General features: G+C 36.4%; 1 protein-coding gene across 1 annotated transcript in view; it reads right to left on the bottom strand.

Moving 5' to 3' along the window:
• The window catches only part of SGCZ (sarcoglycan zeta), a 227669-nt gene extending 219956 nt beyond the window's left edge, over positions 1–7713 (bottom strand). The window contains exon 1 of the mRNA XM_032593056.1: positions 7540–7713. Within this exon, the coding sequence (XP_032448947.1) occupies positions 7540–7713 (174 nt within the window). The remainder of the gene's footprint in view (positions 1–7539) is intronic.
• Between the last annotated feature and the right edge of the window lie 14998 nt (positions 7714–22711).

The following is a 22711-nucleotide window of genomic DNA, read 5'->3' as shown; positions in this document are numbered from 1 at the left end:
ATTTGCTGTTCAGGATGACATTGCCGCGACACCAGAAATTGGAGAACTGAATATACTTATGGCTCAGGTCTCAACCTTGGCTCTGTCGTCTTCATCCTACGTAAGCTTGAACCATTTAACTAATCTCTTTGTGCCTTAAATTTGTCATCAGTAAATGCAGTAAAAACACCACTTAATGTTTTTGTGGCAAGGGCTGCATGAGGATATAAAAAGCTTAGCATAATGCCTAACTTATGTAGAAACAAGCAATAGCCTTAGCCGTTATTAACATTTTACTAAATATAATTTAAATTGTTGTCCCATCATTACTATAAAATTCATATTGTTTATTTTCAGAGAGATTATTTTTGAACCTTAGTAGTCTCTACAGCAAGCTTTATCATCACTACGGTTATGATGCATTTATTTATTATCTATTAATTTCACAAATCACTTAACTATTTTTCACAGACAGTGTAGTGTCATTTTATTTTTTTTTTTAATTTTTTTTTTCAACGTTTTTTATTTTTGGGACAGAGAGAGACAGAGCATGAACGGGGGAGGGGCAGAGAGAGAGGGAGACACAGAATGGGAAACAGGCTCCAGGCTCTGAGCCATCAGCCCAGAGCCCGACGCGGGGCTCGAACTCCCGGACCGCGAGATCGTGACCTGGCTGAAGTCGGACGCTTAACCGACTGCGCCACCCAGGCGCCCCTGTAGTGTCATTTTAGAAAGGAATGTGGAGCCAGACAGCTTGGGTTTGAAAGTTTCTACTCTGAACATGCAAAGTACTATATTTGTATTTTTTCATAAAAGGTATCATATTCTGCTTGCAGTTTTAATTCACTATGTATACATTTTTATCTCTTCTTGAAAAGTTAATTATTTTATTTCTGTATGTATTTGCTATTTCTTCTACCAGAGTCTGTCCAACAGTGGTTTGTATGAAGTATGTGGTCACTAAATGCATGAGTATTTAACTTATCAGTAAAATTTAGACCTTTACTCGATAAAAGTTAAAACAAAAATTAAATTGATATCCTTATAAAAATTATGTCATCACTAAAATTTATATAATTTATTTTTAGAAACTGCAGACAATCTTTATTATAGTGTTCATGCATTTGATTTTTTTGGACAAGGTGGAAGATACTTTGTTGAGAAATATTCTCTCTGGAATTTATTATGAAATATTGACATTAAAATAAATCATAGATATGAATGTAAACAAAGAGAACATTGATCGCATGTCATATTAATTTAAAATCCACACTCATAACATTGCAATGTTTTCAATCTAGTGTAGTCTGTCCTCACACAAGATTCTTTTTAACTCTTAGCTGATTGGTATTAGAAGAGCTGTTTAGATGGCACTAACCAGGATTTGATTTATGCCTTAACAGGCAAATGTAACTCTCAAAGTAATAAGCATGTTGACATGGATTGAGAAAAAAAAAATTTAAATTGTTGGATCATTAAATAATATAGAAAATCTGGGACTTTATTTATTTATTTATTTATTTATTTATTTATTCATTCATTTATTCATTTATTTATTTATTTATTTTTGAGACACAGACAAAAGACAAGTGAGGGCGGGAGGGGTAGAGAGAGAGAGGGAGACATGATCCTAAGTGAGCTCAGCACTGACAGCAGAGAGCCTGATGCAGGGCTGGAACTCACAAACCATGCGATTATGACCTAAGCCAAACAAAGTCAGCTGCTTAGCCGACTGAGCCACCCAGGCGCCCCAATTATTTAAAAAGTTTTCTAGGAAAATTGGAAGATTCCAGTAGCCAGGAGATAATCAAATATATATATTACATGAATGTATTTTTTCTGGTTAAAACCAACAATAAACTTCTTCCAAATTGCTAAGATCATTTCAAAAGAAAGGGATTAGAAAGGGAGACAAATACATGTACTTTTATGGCTTTGATTATTTAATGATATTCATTCTATACTTCAATTTGCATGAGGAAATGACCTTCAAAAGGCTATTTAGAGATAAACTGAAGTCTAGTAAGATAAATTATTGGTGAGACCTTGGGAATTAAACATTTTTAATAAAGAACCGTACAAGGAAATGGAAGTATTCGATTTTTTGAAAACAATTACAAACCACTTTTGAGTGTCTTTTGTTATTGATTCTTTATTATATGCCAATTTCCCTTAAATATTGTTTAATTCCCAACTCCTAATTAAAGAAGAAATTCTCTTTAAAGTATGTAGGCATTTTTCTTTCTTTTTCATACCTGTTTTAAGCTGGTGTTATTTATAATTTATAATGAGCTGTTTTTCCCCAAGCACAAGAAAAAGAACAAACAAAATGTAAGTTGACAGCCTGCTTTATATGTACGTTTTTACTGCGTTGTTTGCTATAAGGCTGTATTTTATTTTCCTTTTAATTGGCCTGCCTTATTCCTGTCCATTATTAGCAAATGAACTCTATGGTGATAAGAATCGATAGATTTAGGAATATGACCTCTAATTCAGCAGGTATAGAAGCATCTTGAGAAATTGTTGTTAATAACATAACAACAATCTGGAGCTTTTACAATCTGGAGCATTTATTACCTTTGTTCATAGTCAATAGTTGTTCAAAGTTTCATAATTTATATATAATTGTCAGCATTGTGAAAAGGCTTTAATGTATTCATATTTAAATACCACAATAAACGTTGCACTTTGTATCTCTTATTTGTATTGGTGTTCTTTTAATTATGTGAATTATTTTTAAAAAGTATAATAAAATAAAATTCAATTTGTTTTCCAAATTTTCCTCTACTGATAATAGAATCATTTGATAAGCATTTCCTTTTTTTCTAACAATCTACATATCAATAACCTCATACAACATATGTAATCACTTAATAACAAAACCATCAGAATGAAACTATGCTGAAACAAAATAAAACCAAAACCAAATATATGTTCATTTGGCAATGCAGATACGAATCATAATCATCCAGTAAATGGAGGAAAAAATGGATGAGTTCAACAAATCCAATGAAACTATATATAAGAGACGAGCAATATACATTTTTAATATATACACATTTACTTAAAATGATAGGGAATAGATTATAGCTATGTTTATGTGGAAACAGACCATTGTAGGAACATTTGGAACACATAAGTGTTTTATGTTCAATATTCTTGACAAAAATGTTTTCCTATAGAATATCTCTCGGAATCAGTATCAGGAGAAAACTATTGGTGTGGCTGAATCTGGTATTGTAATATTAATTGTTTAAAACAGATTTAAGTGTGTGTGGAGCACCAGCATTATCCTACCTTATATTGAAATTAAGATTAAACCCAAAGAATGTGATTCGCAACTGTGGTAAAAGACAGACACTTGCTAATGAAAAGCGCTTTGGAAAACCCAACCTGCTACTTCTATACACAAGTCATATTTCTTGGTGGTAAATGGAGACAACTGGAAAGAACCTCAGACATTGATTAAGGAAAACATTAAATAATGAATTAGTAATAATGCTACGCTCCCTAAAGACTGTCATCTGTACAGTGACTGTGCAGATAACTGAAGAACATCCATATTTTAATCTTTGTAGCAAGGGTACAAAGCCTACAGGTTCACTGTTAACATGCCTGTCTTCCCAAAAATATAAAAAGAATACTACGAGGATTATAATAAACCCAAAGGAAAGAAAAAAGCTCCACGTTCAGTTAAATTTAGGAAACTACAAAATGATATATTCCCACTCAGATTCATAATGCATATTAGCATACTAAACATTCTGAGAAGTCTGGGGTAACAGAACATATTTACTTCCTTCAATACAGTGTTCACTAAATATTGTGTCCAATAGATCCTCTACTCATCTGCTCACATGTTGGAATGGATGGAATAATGTCCCTTTGAACACACTGTGCATATACTGTATGCAGATCTATTAACAAAGAGGTGCACTGTTAAGCATACAAGGGATTAAAAAGTTTGGGGCGCCTGAGTGGCTCAGTCAGTTAAGCATCCTTCTTCAGCTCAGGTCATGATCTCACAGCTCAGGAGTTCAAGCCCCATGTCGGGCTCTGTGCTGACATCATGGAGCTTGGAGCCTGCTTTGGATTCTGTGTCTACCTTTCTCTCTGCCCCTCCCCTGCTCTCTCTCTCTTTCAAAAACTGAATAAACATTAAAAAAAGATTAAAAGCCATGGTATCTCCACAAATACTTATTGAGAGCCTATATAAATTCTGTTCATAGCTTGGCTTCCCAGCTCTTTTTAAATATGGGGAGAATATGCTGAACACTGCTAGGAATCTGGTCTGCTTCATAGATGTAATTTCTTAATGTCTATAAGAAATGTGAAAAACAGGTAATGCTGAGCACAAGCCTGGTTTTTGCATAAATGGGTCAGTTACCATAAGCATTATTTACTTCCTTAAAGAAAGGTCCCTTGGGGCGCCTGGGTGGCGCAGTCGGTTAAGCGTCCAACTTCAGCCAGGTCACGATCTTGCGGTCCGTGAGTTCGAGCCCCGCGTCGGGCTCTGGGCTGATGGCTCGGAGCCTGGAGCCTGTTTCCGATTCTGTGTCTCCCTCTCTCTCTGCCCCTCCCCCGTTCATGCTCTGTCTCTCTCTGTCCCAAAAAAAATAAACGTTGGAAAAAAAAATTAAAAAAAAAAAAAAAAGAAAGGTCCCTTTTTGCCTTGAATAAAATCACATATTGGACCTATAAATTAAGAATAAAACTGGAGGGTATGACAACTCCTCTTGGTAGAGGCCTCATGTAAGGTGTTACCTAAGAAGTCCTTCCAAACTCCCAACACAACATCTATAATATCCACTTTCACTATGGAATTCATGGCAATAGCTTAGTTCATAGAGCACTTTAGTAGATACTGAGCCAATGTCACATCACAACAGCCTTGTTCTTGTTTTATTGAAAACACCAGTGAGAGAGAGAGAGACAGAGAGAGAGAGAGAGAGAGAGAGACAGAGAGAGAGACAGAGACAGGGACAGAGACAGAGATCTTATGCAGCTGGTAAGTTTACCCTATTCTTTCTACTTTTAATCCATCTAGGCGACAATAGGAATAAAAACTGTGAGTTAAATCTACTTTATTATATAACTCCAATAAAGATGTCCTGATACTTTTCATTATTATTTGAATTAATTGATATCTCTTCTTCTTTCTTAAATTGTATGCCTTTTTATTTTTAAAAATTTCCTTCTCTGACTTCATTTACCAGCATATGTTTCTCTTTTGGCTCAGACCTGAATCATGATATTCTGAAAAAAGTTCTGGTTAAGAGAAAACTCTTGTTCCAAATGATTATAATATTTGCCTTGAAAATGAGGTTCTAGGAACAAATTATTGATATGTGTTCAGGCATCGGACATTTTAAAGAAGTCTCAAAACAATATTTTCTGCAAATAAAACATTCACCATTTGACGTTCTTCCTATGAATTGTTTTTTGGTTACCCTCATCCTGTAAAATTAAGTTATGCAAGCATGGATGTATGTGTGTATTTAGAAGAGGTTAGTTCACAGGAGGTGTAGGTAAAATTAATTTCTTAAACTTAAAATTGTAGCTATGCTACTAACCTGGAACTAATTGGGGACCCTCATTAGAGACAGGAAAGAAATCCCATGAAGATACACATGAGGAAGCTGATGCTCTCTGTGGGACCAGACAATGGGACCATTGGTAAGAATTGTCTGACTTTGGATTGCTTTATGGCTTAGACATCTTCTAATCCACATGGTACCTGGCAAGCACAACACTGAATTTATAACTATAACATCTAGCCTCTTTTTAAAAAAAATTTTTTTAACATTTATTTATTTTTGAGACAGAGACAGAGCATGAACGGGGGAGGGGCAGAGAGAGAGGGAGACACAGAATTCGAAGCAGGCTCCAGGTTCTGAGCCATCAGCCCAGAGCCCGACGCAGGGCTCGAGCTCACAGACTGCGAGATCGTGACCTGAGGTGAAGTCGGACGCTCAACCAACTGAGCCACCCAGGCGCCCCTATAACATCTAGCCTCTTAAACTAAAGATGTAACTTAGGTTTTTATATCTGAAGATTCTTCTCACCGTCAATGAGGACTTTTCATACAGAAATGCAATGGGTCATCTCTCAGCCTAAACTTAAAAGATACTATAAGCTTCCTTGAAGGATACTATAGGTTTCTATTTATTTCACTCTCACATTTTGAGGATGGGTTATTTTTGTCTACAACATGTAGTCTAGCATCACATTTTTAATAACAGTTCCATTATGAATACTATTTATAAGTTTTTATTCTTTTTATCTATTATACTTTATTATAGTTCCAATGACACCCTTTTCAACTTTTGTTTGTTATATCACAGACAGACATCAGCCTCTGATGGAAGCCTTCCTGTGAGAACCGCCTCCTTCTCCCTTTGTCAGCCCCAGCTGGCTCTGATGTGCTTGCTACAGATAATACTAGCAAGAGTCAATAACTAAACCCAAGCTGGGTCAATCAGATATTTTTACTAGATATTTTGAACTCAAAATCAAGAATAACAACCAATTAAAAATATCTCTTTGGACGTAAAAATGGGAGTTTACTGTGACCATACTTCCAGTTACATAGTGAAAAGCAGAATACGCCTAGGTTAAGAGAGGCCAAGAGAAAATAGAGGCTAATTCTACTTGGCAAACGTATCTCGGCTTCTTGTTGTTCCTGAGGACTAGATACATAACTATCCTTCTCAGAGTGTATCGCTTTTTCCCAACACTTCCTTAAGTATCATGACCTCACAAATAATCTTTCCCTCTTTCTCTCTCTTTATCTCACTCTTTCTCCCTTCTGCTCTCCATCCCTCTCCTTTCTCTCTTCCCTCCTCCTAAACTACATACTAGTCTACTAAGAGAACAATTGAATCCATCCCAGTAGACTCTCTGCTCTATATATTCACACTCATTCCATGACTAAAATTCCTTTAATTACATCAAGCTTCTGCCACTGGAACTTTGCATATTATTTTCTTTCTCCCCATCCCTCTTCTCTCTCCATTGGTTATCTCTGTCAAATCCTTGGTATAGCAGTTCAAACATGTCTTACTGAAGGCATCTTCCCCTGAAGGCATCTTCCCATACAAGCTTGGAACTGTCTGTTTTGTGAATCACAACACCATAGACACTTCCTTCAAGAGCCTTACCAGACTTTGCACCAGCTGACATCCTTTTTGTGTTAATATTTGATTACACCTGCCATCAGGTTGTAAGCTTATTTTAGGCAGGTACCACATCTTTTGGCTCATCATTGATTCCATGATTTATTTTTACAACCAGATTTTTACAACTCAAATTTGTCTTCTGAATTCTAGACAGAGGTATTTATCTACTTACTTCCTACTATTTCCTGGAATATCACAAGCATCTCAAACCAAGCACATCCCCCCAAAAAGTGATAACCTCCCAACATGAACTACTTCTTATCATGTGCCCCTTATTTCAAAGAATTATTATCATTTCAATTTAATAGAAATCTGTATCTCATCCTAGACTCTGTAGTCCTACTTCTCATTATGGATCATTTACCAAGTCCTACCCACTTACTTGTCTTCTGACATTGCTCTGACACACAGTGGATGTGCTATACAGATAGCCCTTACATGAAAGACTTATTGCCCCAACTGCTAGAAGGGAGGAGAGTGAGTAATCTTTAGCTGTAAGACCTTTCAGAGATTGTGCTAATCCCCTGAAACCTCTGAGCTTCTTGAAGTAGGCCATCCTTCCTGATTTAGGGGTAGAACTCCCCATTTGACTGGCTGGACACATGTAGAGGTTCTTCTCAAATCTACATTTGCCCCTCTCTGGATTTTCTCTCACCTACTCTCCTGGCCACTATCTGTGCCCTAGGATTTAGCTGAAACATAAACCGGATGAGATAAAAGGGGGACTGATAAGGAGAAAGAGACTATATTACAAAGGAGTGGCAAGATCCAGCCAGCCAGCATGTACCAGCAAGAGGAAGGCAAGTGGTTTCTGAGGATGTTTTATCATGTGATCAGAATACGAAGTTGGATTTGGGATATAGAATATCACACCTGGAAAGGCTCCTCACAGATTGTGCAAACTCATTACTAGGATAGCTCCTAAAAGCATGTTAAATGTAATGACCCATGTCAAGTAACCTGAGACCTGGATTTTCATGGCAGATAGTGAAAGAAGTGACTAAACGTCTCAGGGAAGTGAATATGCTGAACTGCATGAATGATCCATGAAATCAATACCATCTGTGGGAAAGCCCACAGGATACACCATTTACCAAGGTACAGGAAATCACTGTTGAGAGGTATACAAGATTCATTAAGTTCAGTGGTAGCTCTCCTCTGTAGATCAGGGCTGATAATAGAAGAGACCATTATAAAATTAGTTGCACTGACAGCAATGGAGATGACAGGGCCCAAAGACAATAAAGGCCAAATGATAGTAGCCTAAAGCCAGGTTAACACAATATGATGATGAGGGGCCAGGTTAGAGGAGCAATCAGGGCACAACCCCATAATGTTATGAAGATGGTGGCCACAGAGGCAAAAATGATGATTACACAACAAGGGCACTATTCATCTTGCGGTGTCAAAGTATCTCAAAGGTGGATGAATAGTAGGCTGAAGGCAGTTGTCCCAATAAACAATGCATGATTCCTCACCCAATGTTGGTCATGAACCAATATTTTGACCCAGAATCCATGGGCCTCTCTGGCCAAATTTTGACAGTAAATAAACAAGTGCCATCACCCTAGTGTGAGATCCCTGAGAAATGATGATTTTAGTCATTCTACTAGGTAAGCCACCGCATCCAGCAAAAGTCAGGTCCTACTTCAGTGAAGGGCTTGCCCCACTTGCCATGACCACCAATGGCAGAAAACATTTAGTTGTCAGTCCTGTTAAGAAACGCTTCACCTGCAAAGAGCCATCATGTCCTTGATCAACTAATCACTGTGAAGATTTAAAGGCTCAGCTATTATATCCCCACTCTAGACAACTCGCAGGATTATTCTGGCATCAGAGCTTCCTGTTGGGTCAGTCAAGGCTCCCATGCCTCTGCATCATAGTTTGACTTCTCTCCTCTCTCTTCTCAATCCTGCTCCCTTGATGTAATGTTATTACTTGATTATTGAGAAATCATTTTATCAAAAAGCAGTAAGTCCATGATACTTTTTAAATTAAAATTAAATTAAAAATTAAACGAAATCTTAGGGCAAGGATAAAACTGATGTTAAAAATGAAAGTGAACTAGAATCTATATTAAAGAAATCAGAACATTCATATTTCTGCCTGGTGGGAAAAAAAGTAGGATAAGATGATACTCATATTGACCACTCAAACATATGATAATTTTTTCCTCCACAGAGTGCTTTATTAATGTACCACCATCACCAGAAAGGCTCTTTCATTTTTAACATGTGCACTGAAAGCTTTTCTCTATGGTAATTCAATTATCACAGACTTTCTTAAAATATTTGATTACAAAAAAAGGAAATTTCATTGAATCACAGAGGTCCACATAAATGATGCAGATTTAAGTTAGTTTCTACTGACCTGGAAGTCAGAGAAGGAATATCTCTTCCCTACATGCATAGTAATCAAAATTTAGAACTGTTCTTTTCCAAATTTTTAAACATATACATTCAGAAAACTTTTAAGAGATAAAATATGTTTGGTGGAATATTGGTTGACAAGGTATGGTAGGTAGTGATTCTACTATCAATCTTCTTTCTAGCTTTTAGTACAAAATTTGGAATCATGGTCAACGTTTCTTTGTTTGTTTTCCCCAACGAATCAGTCCCCATATCCTATGAATATGTTGGAGGATAGGCTTGTGTAGGGTCTTTGTGTATATGTGTGGTCTTTTGTGTGTGTGGGGGGGGGCGGTGAGTTGGTTATGGTGGTTGGTACTTGGATAAAATCTAAGCATCCATCTCTGTAAAGGTGGGTGAGTGAAATATAGTGCACGCACACCATGGAGCATCATGCAATGTGCAACAAGTGAGTAGATGTACCCTTAGCAACAGTAGCTAGAAGATGAGAAAGTAAGAGAGAGAATATTTATTTCAATTAAAAATGTGTGTATAACACAGATGAAATCCATTTGTCAGAACACAGGAATAAAATGGTCCTTAAAAAGAACAGACTATAAAGAGAGGGTAAGTGCTGATAATCGAAGTGGAAAAGGAGATATAAATTAAAAAATGAAAAAAATAAATAAATGAATAAACAATAAATGGTAAACAGTAAGTGAGAATATTTGCAGGGACTAATGATGACAATGTTCCATAAATTGATGGGCATAACTCTCTCAATCTTTTGTACCTGAATTTAAAAACAAAGTAAGGGGCACCTGGGTGGCTCAGTCAGTTAAGCATCTCATGATTTCCGCTTAGGTTATGATCTCACTGTACATGGCATGGAGACCCTTGTCAGGCTCTGCGCTTACAGCGCAGAGCCTGCTTGGGATTCTCTCTCTCCCTCTCTCACTGTGCCTCCCTCCATCTCTCTCTCTCTCAAAATAAATAAATAAACTTAAAAAATAAAATCAAAGTAAAATCTGCAGAATGGTCGATTCTGTCTATCTCTTTTGTTTTATCCTCAGTGCTATTTTTAATTGTTTTTTTTTTCACTTTCTGCCTATACTATGATATTAGTTTCCTAAAGGTTCTCATTATCATTAATGTAGCCTATTAATCCTTTTTCATATTGTTGATGCTCTTACTCTCTTATAAAGCAAAGCTTATTTTATCAGTGTACAAGGAAAAATTCAAGTTGAAAGTGCCTGTCATATTCTGAACTATATTCTGGTAAGTTATGATTCAATAACAACAGTTGTATTCTTTTAGAAACATTCCCATAATATATCCTATTCCTTTTTCTTTGTTTCCATAACAACTATTCTTTTATTCAAGTTTTTATCGCAATGTGTTATACCTCATTGTTTACTGGCAACTCTCTCCCTATGGTCTGACTTTACTGAGAGAACACATTATGTCTTCTGAATAGAAAAAAGCACTCCTGTGTTTTTCTTTTACTCTATATTCACGATGCTTCTGACTCCAGATGTGTGTATTTTTCACACATTAAACAATTTTCCAAGACACCAGCTGGGTGCCCTACAATTTAAGTAAATTCTGACACTATTGACCTGGACATAAATTCCACAGGTTGAGTTCAGTCCCATGAGATTGCTACCCACGTCCCCATGTCAGATGCCAAATGAGAGTCCAGTTGTTACCTGTCTTCCTTCCTTCCTTCCTTCCTTCCTTCCTTCCTTCCTTCCTTCCTTCCTTTATTTTTAGGGGAGGGAGAGGAAGAGAGAGAGAATCTTAAGCAGGCTCCACACCCAGTTCAGGGCTCGATCTCACAATTGTGAGTGGAAATCAAGAGTTGGATGCTTAACCAATTGAGCCACCCAGGTGCCCCTGTTTTTGTTGTTGTTGTTTTTGTTGTTTGGTTGTTTGTTGTTTTGGGGGGGTTTGTTTGTTTGTTTTTAAGTAGGCTTCATGCCCAGCATGGAGCCCAGTGTGGGGCTTGAACTCAGGACCATGAGATCAAAACCTGAGCTGACATCAAGAGTTGGATGCTCAACCAACTGAGCCACTCAGGCACTCCATACCTGTGTTTTGACCACACTGCTAAATTGAAGGTTCCTATGACCTTCTCAGGTTTGTTAATTTGCCAGAATGGCCCACAGAACTCAAAGGAACATCTTCTTATTAGATTACTGGCTTATTATAACAGGATCAGGGACAGCTAGATGAAGGAGATGTACACAATGAGGTATGAGGGAAGCGTAGAGAGACTTCCTACCCTCAAAAAATACTGCTCCTCCAGTACCTCCACATGTTCATCAATCCAGAGCTCTCAAAACTCTGTACTTTGGGGATTTTATACAGGCATTATCATATAAGCATGATCAATGATTAACTCAGTCCCCAACCCCTCTCCCATTTTCTGGAGAGGTGAATGGGACTGAAAGTTCCAAGTCTCTAATCATGGCTTGGTCTTTTCAGTAAGGAGCCCCATCCTAAAGCTCTCCAGGCACCCAATAAAAGTCCGCTCATTAGGACAAACGATATCTCTGCACCTAGGAAATTCCAAGAGATTTAGGGGCTCTGTCAGGAGCCAGGATCAAAGAGCACAGAGGTTAAAAGATGCTCCTAATGCTCTTGTTACTTAGAAATTTTAAGGGTTTTAGAAGCTTTGTGTCAGGAACTGGGAGAAGAGACCAATATGCATATATATATTTTTCTACCATTTTGCTTCTTCCTTCTCTTTTAATCTCCAGAATTTATCATAATGACTTGCATACACATGCACAATACTTGAAAGTACTTGATAAACATCAATTGAGGTTTAAAAATGCATCTTTAGAATATCTGAAAGTAATAAGAATGCCTATGTCAGAGTAGCTCATAGCAGACTAATGCATCCACTGAAAATATCTACAAAATGTGACATAAAATAGTAAAGTGCAAAACCAATTGTCTTTGAAAGTAGTATCTTTTCTTTGTGATGATATACACATAATATGAAATTTACTACTTTAACCATTTTTAAGTGTACACTTCAGAGGCATTAAGTACATTGTTATGCAAGCAGAAATACTCTATATCACCAGAAATTTACATCATTCTGACCTACACCCATTACATAATGACTCCCCAATACACCATCTCCCAGACCCTGGCACCTACCGTTCTACTTTCTGTCTCTAGTTTGACAACATGAGGTACCGCAGATAAGTGTAATTATACAATATTTGTCCTGTACCTGACTTATTTTGCCTAGCATGATGTCTTCAAAGTTCATCCATGCTGTAGCATGTGTCAAAATTTCCTTCCTTTCTTAGGCTGAATAATATTCTATTGTATGCATATACTACGTTTTGTTTATCCATTCATCTGTTGGCGGACACTTGGGCTGTTTCCACCTTTTGCCAATTATGAATAATGCTGCTATAAACATGCGTGTACATGTATCTCTGGGACACCACTTTCAACTCTTTGGAATATATACCTGGAAGTGGAATTGTTAGACCTTATGATAATTCCCTATTTAATTTTCTGAGTAACCCTACACTATTTTCCACGAAATCTATACTATTCTAGATCTTGACCTGCAATGCCAAAGATTCCAATTTGCCCACATCCTTGCCAACACGTTGTTTCTTGTTTTGTTTTGTTTTGCTTTTTGTTTTAATATAACAGCTATCTTAATGGGTGTGAATAGGAGTAACATATGTTTGAAGCAGTTAGACTTGAAGGGCCAAGATGCTGGAAGAATGCATGCTTATGGCTCAGCAGCCTCTTTAGTTATTTTCCTTTCAAACCACTTGCCAACTTAAACAGCTCAAGATGCGGGGCTGAGGTTAAGAAGCTAGGAGAAAATGGATAAGTGGTAGAGAAGCAAGGATTCTCTCTGTAATCTCACAGTCCTGGGGAGACAAAAATTAAAATTCAGTCTTGTCCAAGTGGCTAGCACTTGAGGAACTAACACACCAGAGAAGAGGTACGTGAAGAAAAGTAAAACTTGGATTTTGTACAGGATTTTCCTCAAGTCATTTGCTGGCTACTTAGCTGCTTAGGACAGGCTAAGAAGCTGGACTAACAACTCCTGAGAATTTCACAAAAACTTGCATTGGTTGTATAATACTGGAAAACAAAAATCAGACTTTAGTGTTCACTGAAAAGTAGGGGGCTCGTAAAGACTGTAAAGTTCATTTGGGGAGCACAGTGGGGTATGCCCTAGAGAGGGTGTGAACGATCTTCAGCAGAGACTGAAGACATCTAACTCTTGGCATCGAATCATCTCCCACCTTGATTTTATTCAGTGAGGGGTGTAGGAGAAATCCTCTGTAGACAAAGACAACATCACCTAAAGCCTCTCTAAATTTTCAAACACCAAGTCTAGAATTGACTCAAAATTACCAATCTTACTAAGAATAAGTACCAAAGGGGGCAGGGAAACTAATGCAAACAGACAACAGATAATCCAATTGTTTGAGACTTCAGATATATATTCAAAATAATTATTTTCATATATTCAATAAAATATATGATTGGATGAAAATAATATTGAGGAACTGAAAGCCACAGACAAAGAATGGAGTAGAAATTCTAGCACTGACAGATTCTATAATGGATATTAAGAACTTGGTAGATGGGCATAACAGAACATTGTAGAGAGAACCAATGAGGTGAGGTCATTAGCAATATGCAGATAGAAGCAAAATAATAATTAATAATAATAATAATAATACTTTCAGAAAAGGACAAAGCAAACAAGTGAACCATGAATAAAATGTGTAAGATACTTCAGTTGAAGCATGTGGATGATAAATTTACCAAACAAGCCTCCAGTAACAGATTAAGAAAATCTATGAAACAAAATCAGGGAAAAATGCAAAGAAAGCCATAGTAGAGACAGTGTAGTAAAACTTCCGGAAAACAAAAAGAAACAGAAAATCCTCACATCAGTGAAACACACAGAAATAACATCTCAAAGATACAAAACAAAAACAAACGTCCAACTTACAATTTCTAAACAATGAAATTAGAGCCCTAGCCGATGCAAGAGTGAAAGGAAAATAAAGGAGGGAAGGGGGAGTTTGGAAGAGAAATAAAATCTGCAATATGCAGATGACATACTTATGTATGTAAATAACCCAAGTAACATACAGACAATTTTTAGAAATAGTGACTGTAGCTAAACTGCTAGCTGAAACAGTCCATTGCATTTTTATAGACTAGAACCATTAGAAATGCCAATTAAGACCACAATAAGATACCAATATGAACCCATCAGAATGGCTAAAACTACAATAAATCGATAACGTTAAGTTGAGGAGAGATACGTAACAATTAGAATTTTTATACATTGCTAGTCAGAGTATAAAATACAGTGCTACAAATTTGGGGAAACTTTTTATAGTAATTTCACATGTAGGCAATAATAAAACGGTCAGCAAAATAAAAACATAAGTACAAGCACATACACACATATATAATACATCCAGAATCTATAAAGAATTCTTACAAAACAGTACAACAGTCAATATAATGTAAAAATGGGCCAATGAACAGGAACTACACAGAAGAGGATATCCAAATGTTCATAAATTTATGAAAAGGTGCTTAACTTCATTAGTTATCAGGCACATGACAATTAAAAGCAGGATTTATCACTGCACATTCATTAGAGTGGGAAAAAGAGTGCAACTGGCAGTACCAAGAGTTTGCAAGAATACGAAGTACCTAAAACTTCTGTAATGGCTGCGAGGAGAGTACATTTGTACAATCACTTTGGGAAAATGTTGGTAGATCCACTTATGCTGAACACATACACATCCCCTGATCCAGAATTATACTCCTAGGAACACACTGAGAAAAGTGTATACATGTTTCCTACAAATGGCAAAGAAAAACATAATACAAAAAACACAGGTATCTAGGTATCCAGCTTTTTCTCTGTGAGGACAGGTCTTACTGATTGTCCTTGGTTCTAGAAGCTCTGTTTAATGATGTACCTTAAACATATTGCTCTTCAAAGTTCCTGCTTTCCCAGATTTCCCAGAAGTTTCAATGCCATTGCTTGGTTCTTAACAGCTTCTTACAAAAGGGAAAAAGGTTCAAAACTAGCCTAGGCGAAGCTAGTTTTGTAAGCTGCCCAGATTTTTTAGGGCAGTGAAACTATTCTACAGGATACTGTAAATGGTGGCTACATATTATGCATTTGTCAATAATCATGGAATGCACAACACAAAGAGTGGACCTCAATGTAAACTATGCACTTAATAATGTATCAATATTGGTTCTTCCACTGTAACAAATGTACTACACTGATGCAAAATGTTAATAATAGGGAAAGCTGGGATGGGCAGAAAGCCAGTATATGGAAATTATAGAGCCAAGTATATGAAAACTTCCTGTACTTTATTCTTACTTTTCTGTAAGCCTAAAACTAGGGAAAAAATTAAATCCCTTAATTAGAGAAAAATCCACTCTAGTATTTTAATATCTTTGACAGTTAAAAGAAATTAGATTAGGAACTAAGGGTCATACATATCTGATAAAGAACTGTTACTCAAAGTAAAGAAAGAACTTGCAAAACTCAACAATTAAAAAAAAAAACAATAAAAAATACATTGACAAACACTTCACCAAGGAAGATAGATAGATAGATAGATAGATAGATAGCAAATAAACACATGAAAAGATGCTCCACATTATATGGCATTAGAAAAATGCAAATTAAAAGCAACTTTATTCATAATTGCTAAAATTTAGAAGCAAGCAAGATATCCTTCAGTAGCTGAATGTATAAAAAAAAATGTGTTACATCCAGACGATGGAATATTATTCAGCGATAAAAAGAGATGAGCTATCAAAATACATGGAGAAAACTTAGATGCATGTTACTACGTGAAAGAAGCCAATGAGAATAGGCTACATAATGCACGATTCCAACTATATGATATTCTAGAAAAGTGAAAACTATTGAGACAAACGATGAGTGGTTACCAAGGGCTTGGCTGGAAGAGTAGATGAAAAGACAGAGCACAGAGAATTTTTAGGGCTGTAAAGCTATTTGTAGGACACTATCATAATGAGTACATGACATGACACATTTTTCCAAGCCCATAGAATGTACAACATTTAGAGTGAACCTTAATGTAAATTATGGGTTTTGAGTGATAAGGAAGTGCCAACATACCTTCATAGATTATAACAAATGTACTTCTCTAGTGGAGACATTCATTAAGGGAGGGGGTAGGCATATGTGGAGGCAGGGGCTATATGGGAAAGCTCTGTACTTTCTGCTCTTTTGCTGTGAACCTAAAAGTGCTCTAAAGAACAGTCTATTAAATCAAAAATATATGGAAATGAAAAGTGAAATCAGGATATGAAGGAGAATGTCAGGTGAATATATTGACTATTTTAAGCCATAGAGTTATATGTTTTGGATGAAATATTTTTTTTAAGTGTATTTATCTATTTTGAGCAAGAGACAGAGAGTGTGAGCAGCGGAGGGGCAGAGAGAGAGGGAGAGAGAGAATCCCAAACAGGCTCTGTGTTGTCAGCAAAGAGCCTAACGTGGGGCCCAAACCCAGACACTGCAAGATCATGATCTGAGCCGAAATCAAGAGTCAGACACTTAACCAACTGAGCCACCCAGCCTCCCCTTGCATGAAACATTTTTAATATAGGCATATGCCAAACTGTTAAGTAATAAATCTGTCATTAGTCTTAGTAGAAAGCATTATATCACATGGGAAGTTTTACAACTAAAATAAAATGAAACAATCTATTTTAGATTGTAAGACTGAAGCTTAGAAAAAAAAAAAAGAAACTGAGCACATTTCAATATTTTTTATAAATAAAGGTCTAGAGGAAAAAAATATTTTATCCTCTTCTGTGATATGAGCATGTATGAGCACAAGCATCTATATTTTTTTTTAAACTAAGAATAAAGTTTAGATTTTTTCCATTATTCTTCTTCCATTCTGTAAATATTCCAATAAAAATATACTATTTAAGATGGAAGCTATGTACAGTATGTTTGTAAATAAATCTTCCCTTAGATTTATTTCTCTAATTTTCATAAAAGCATGCTCAGTCTAACACCTGTTCAAAAAAATGAATCTGTCCTTAATCAGCCATAGAGAATATTAACCCTGGTTACTTGCCAGAGGCTATAATTTCTTGTCAAAATTCCAGCTGAGTGATATTATATTATTTTAAAGAACACAGTACTTAAAAAAAAACTATTCATTTTTCTTAGAAGGCTACATTCTATCATTTGATAGAGTCTGGCAGCAGAAAGATTCCATATTGAGATAATATGAGTATAGCCACTGGCAGAATTCCCACACCGAAGTGAACATCAGTGCAATGTCTTGAATTTTTATTGAGGATTCCTAAAATAACCTGCCACACGAATTCCACTTCTCAAACTGCCCTAAATCGTTTATTGAGAGTACCTTCCGTTATGTCATTCATTGTTCTTCATACGTAAGTGATTTCCTGAGGAATTCGGTAATTAAAACAAAACAAAACAAAACAAAAATCTGTTTTCCTTAGGGAATGGTATGCTTCCTTTTTCATATGTGAATTATCACATTTTCCTCATTTGTCAGTTTACCACATCGAGGCTTTATGTTTAGTCACAAAAATTATCATAGTCTTCGTATTTACTTTGTAAATATTTACATTGTAAATTCTTTTGTAAAAGAAAAATAATACGTACATATATGTGTAAGTTTCAGGAATAAATGAAATCATTTTCATCAAATTAGTGTACTATATTCTTAGGTTTAAGATAAATTATTCATGGCATGTATGAAATTCACTCTGGGGAGTCATGAGAGAGAATGCCAGTGAGCTAGGTCCTTGTCTTCTAAAGTAGCTGACCCTTAGGACAACTTTTCACCAGATTTGTTTGGAAAATAATTTGCTCGGGGTGGATTCTGGAGGGCAAGGCAAAAATGCAAATAAATCTAGACATAGGAATATACGGACAATATTAAAAGTTTCCTTACTTTTAAAATTCTTTGGTCCTGCATCAATAATATTGTATCATCTTGAATTACTATAAATTATTATTTTTTTACTCTGAAGCACGATAGTGAACTTTAGTTTAAGATACATTCTTCATTATAAAGTGACTGGGATATCAGAACAAAATGTGATTGAATTAGAAGAATATACTAGAGCTAGTAACATAACATTTCTGGTGATAGTAATTTCTAGGATAATTAGTTGATGTAGATATTCTCTTACTTGCTGATACATTGACAAAATTTCTAAGGAAATAGCTTTCTTTTGGAAAAATAACTTTTTCAATATTTTCTTAGGCTGATGCCTTATAATATTAACCTACTCTCTAACCTACTTTTACCATTGTGTTAGAGTCTCAGCTCTATCTTGTCTAGTAAGTTAGATGTTTCTTTAAGTTTCCTACTTTCCTTCTATCTTTCTAAGTTTATTTTTAATTTATTTTGAGAGACAGAGAGAGACGGAGAGAGAGAGAGAGAAAGCACACATGCTTGTGTGCAAGGGGGAGCGGTAGAGAGAGGGAGAGAGAATCCCAAGTAGCTCCCCATTGTCAGCACAGAGCCCAATGTGGGGCTCTAACCCAGAACCATGGGATCATGACCTGAGCCAAAGTCAAGAGTTGGACACTCAACCAACTGAGCCCCAATGTGCCCCAAGGTGTCCATTTCGATCACCATCATCAGCACTGCTAGTCAGAAACTTCGATTAACACAAAGATACAAGAATGTGTGAATAAATTCTGCCTCTTTTTATAAACCATATAAAGAATGATCATGTTTTCACTGATAATTAAAAATTAAATATAATTAGTTACTGGTTTAGAGGCAATATTTTCAACCCTGGTTTTCACATACCTTAAAAACGGATGCAAAATGTTTTTGTTTAATAAGGAAGAATGTACTTTTAATGAAATAAAAACCAACCTATATAAGTTGAAAAAAGAGGGGGCCTGGGTGGCTCAGTCGGCTGAGTGTCCGACTTCAGCTCAAGTCATGATCTCGTGGTTTGTGAGTTCGTGCCCCACGTCGGGCTCCCTCTCTCAAAAATAAATAAACATAAAAAAATTAAAAATAAGTTGAAAAAAGATATTTTCTTTTACTAAATTAAATTACCCTCATTGTATTTTAGTGTTATTTTATAAACACACACACCCCATAAAGTTGAGAAAAAGTATAGTTTAATAATTTGTTTTAATAGAGAACATTGGTGCAATCACTACCCAGGTCTAGAAACAGATCATTAGAGCACTCCAGGAGATTTATTTTTTAATGCTTATTTATTTATTTATTTGTTTAGTTAGTTATTTGAGAGAGAGAGAGAGAGAGAGAGAGAGAGAGAGAGAGAGCAAGCATGAGAAAGGGAGGGGTAGAGAGAGAGGGAGACGCAGAATCCAATGCAGGCTCCAGGATCTGAGTTCTCAGCACAGAGACCAACGCAAGGCTCGAACCCACAAACTGTGAGATCATGACCTGAACCAAAGTAGGACGCTCAACCAACTGAGCCACTCAGGTGCCCCAGGAGTTCTTTGTAGATCCCTTCAACTTCAAAACCTTTCCATCTGCAGTAAAGACTACCACAATTTATTTTAGTTGGGAGAGAGTGCAAGCTGGGGAGTAGGCTAGAGAGAGAGAGAGAGAGAGAGAGAGAGAGAGAGAATCTTAAGTAGGCTTCACGTTCAGTGCAGAGCCCAACGTAGGGCTTGATTTCGGGACCCTGGGATCATGACCTGAGCCAAAACCAAGAGTCAGATGCTCAACTGACTGAGCCACCCAGGTGCCCCATGATTCTTATGGACCATTTCTTTGTTTTACATTATAATTTTACCAGCTAAAATTCCATCTGAAAACATAATATTCACCTATCTGAACATTAGGTAAATGAATAATATAGTGTGATTCTTTCGAGTCTGTCTTCTTTTGTTCAATATTATACTTCTAATTCAATCATATGAACATTCATTCCATTGTATAAGAAGTCCATAATTTACTTATTTATTCTACACCTGATGGACCTTTGAGTTGTTTCCAAATTTAGGCTATTAAGAATGATACTTCATTGAGTAATCAGAATATTTCAACTAGTATAAAAGTAAATGTATTTTAGGAGGCATATAATTATATCCTTAGAAATGGATAGTTTCTAACACTAAAATTCACATCAATCAATAATCCACATCACATGAATTTATAGTCAATTGCCAGCCTTCTACCATCTTTTCCCCACTCCCTTCTCAGCCAGGTCAGGAAACAGAACACCACTAGGACCCCAGATACTACCTACTGATCTCTTTGCAAACAGCTCTCTCTTTTCCACTCCTGACTAAAGATAATCACAGCATTATTTTTTGGTATTTTGTGATATTCATAATGCTCTATATCCATGTGCTTCTTTCTTTTTTTTTTCAACGTTTATTTATTTTTGGGACAGAGAGAGACAGAGCATGAACGGGGGAGGGGCAGAGAGAGAGGGAGACACAGAATCGGAAACAAGCTCCAGGCTCCGAGCCATCAGCCCAGAGCCCGACGCGGGGCTCGAACTCGCGGACCGCGAGATCGTGACCTGGCTGAAGTCGGACGCTTAACCGACTGCGCCACCCAGGCGCCCCTCCATGTGCTTCTTTCATTCAATAGATTGCACCTCTTGTATCTATGAAAACAATCCCTTTCTGTGCATTCACATTGGCACATAGTTAAAAACTTGTGTTTTGCAGTGGGTTTCTGACAGGTTTTTCTGACTTCATTCAGGCTCCTCTCTTACTCACCTTCCATACTGCATCCAGAACTTATTTTTCAGTGCTTACTAGAATGTTGCCATGGTACTCTAAACTTAAAATGGCTCTTCATAAGACGAAGCATAAAAGCCAAGATCTTTAACAAAGGTCTTAACACTGTTTTATGCTAGGAACGATATTCTCTGCTCCGTTCCTCCTGATCCAGAGTGTCATCTCTCCTCACCTTCCTATGACTCTACATGTGTGAGATGTCTTCCTTGAAAGCTTACAACCCACCTATCCCATCTCCACAATTCTCTTTACACCGTTTACTTTAAATCTGAATAATATTACTACTACTCTTAATAACAACAATTATTCCTTCACAAAACTACATAAGATATGATGCAATGTGCCTAGATTACAACGTATCCAAAGTAGAAATGTGTACCTACAATTAATTGCATTGCATTTTAGTAATACACTTTAATTTCTGCCTATTCCAATGGACTAAAATGTTCTCGAGACAGACACAATATATTTTTCGTCAATCAATCCTCACTGTCAGCACAATACTTAGCACATAATGATGCTGAGCCTGTATTTGTTGAGTGAATAAATGGTTAATAAATAAAAGGCATGACATATTCCTTCAAGGAGCTCACAATATATTTACGGAGATCAATCTAAGATAAATGAAAATTAAAAACCTGATTTGGTATAAAAAGAGTATAATATTTTGGATTTCAAGACACTGAGATGGCTTAGAATATGTCTTTCAGTCTGCATAAAAAGTTAGAGTATTGATTTTCTCTAACAAGTACATGAAATAGAAACATCATTTTCTAAACTTCAGTAGACTCTTAATTGGATTCTTCTTTTTAATTTTAACTAACGAGCTTTCAGGAGTCTATGAAGCTATATAAAGATATGCATCCATTGCATTTTACTAAATTTATTTAATGAGTTCAATTTTACCATGTTGGGAAAATCAATAAAACTTAGTACTGAGTAATGTTCCAAATTAATAATTATCATCAGAAGTTTCTTTTAATTTTACAAAGAATGCTAAGTACGTTTTGCCATTGAAACAACATTGCAAATTGTGGTTAGATTCCAGAGTATGTGGGAATATAAGAAACTCATTAATCAGTGCAGCAGAAATGAGTAGCACCCCTCCCCCCTCCCCGCCCTGCCCTACCACACACATAAATATCATGGTTCCTTTTCATCATGCACAGTGTGGCTGGGAAACAGTTACCCAGATAAGGATTAAATTCTCCTCATGCTCTCTCCTGCATCAAAGTATGATTCGGGGACTAGTTCTCACCAAGGAATATAAGTAGAAAAGGGATTTGTCAATCTCTGGAGTTTTGAGAAGCAGGCATGTCTTTGAATAACTGAAAGGGAAGGGCTCTGATGCTAGTGAATGATAGAGTAATAAGGTTGAAAGATCCTGTGGCCAT

This window comes from Lynx canadensis, chromosome B1 (genome assembly GCF_007474595.2).
Source record: "Lynx canadensis isolate LIC74 chromosome B1, mLynCan4.pri.v2, whole genome shotgun sequence".
Lineage (NCBI taxonomy): Eukaryota > Metazoa > Chordata > Mammalia > Carnivora > Felidae > Lynx > Lynx canadensis.
This window is presented reverse-complemented; position numbering and strand designations above follow the sequence as displayed.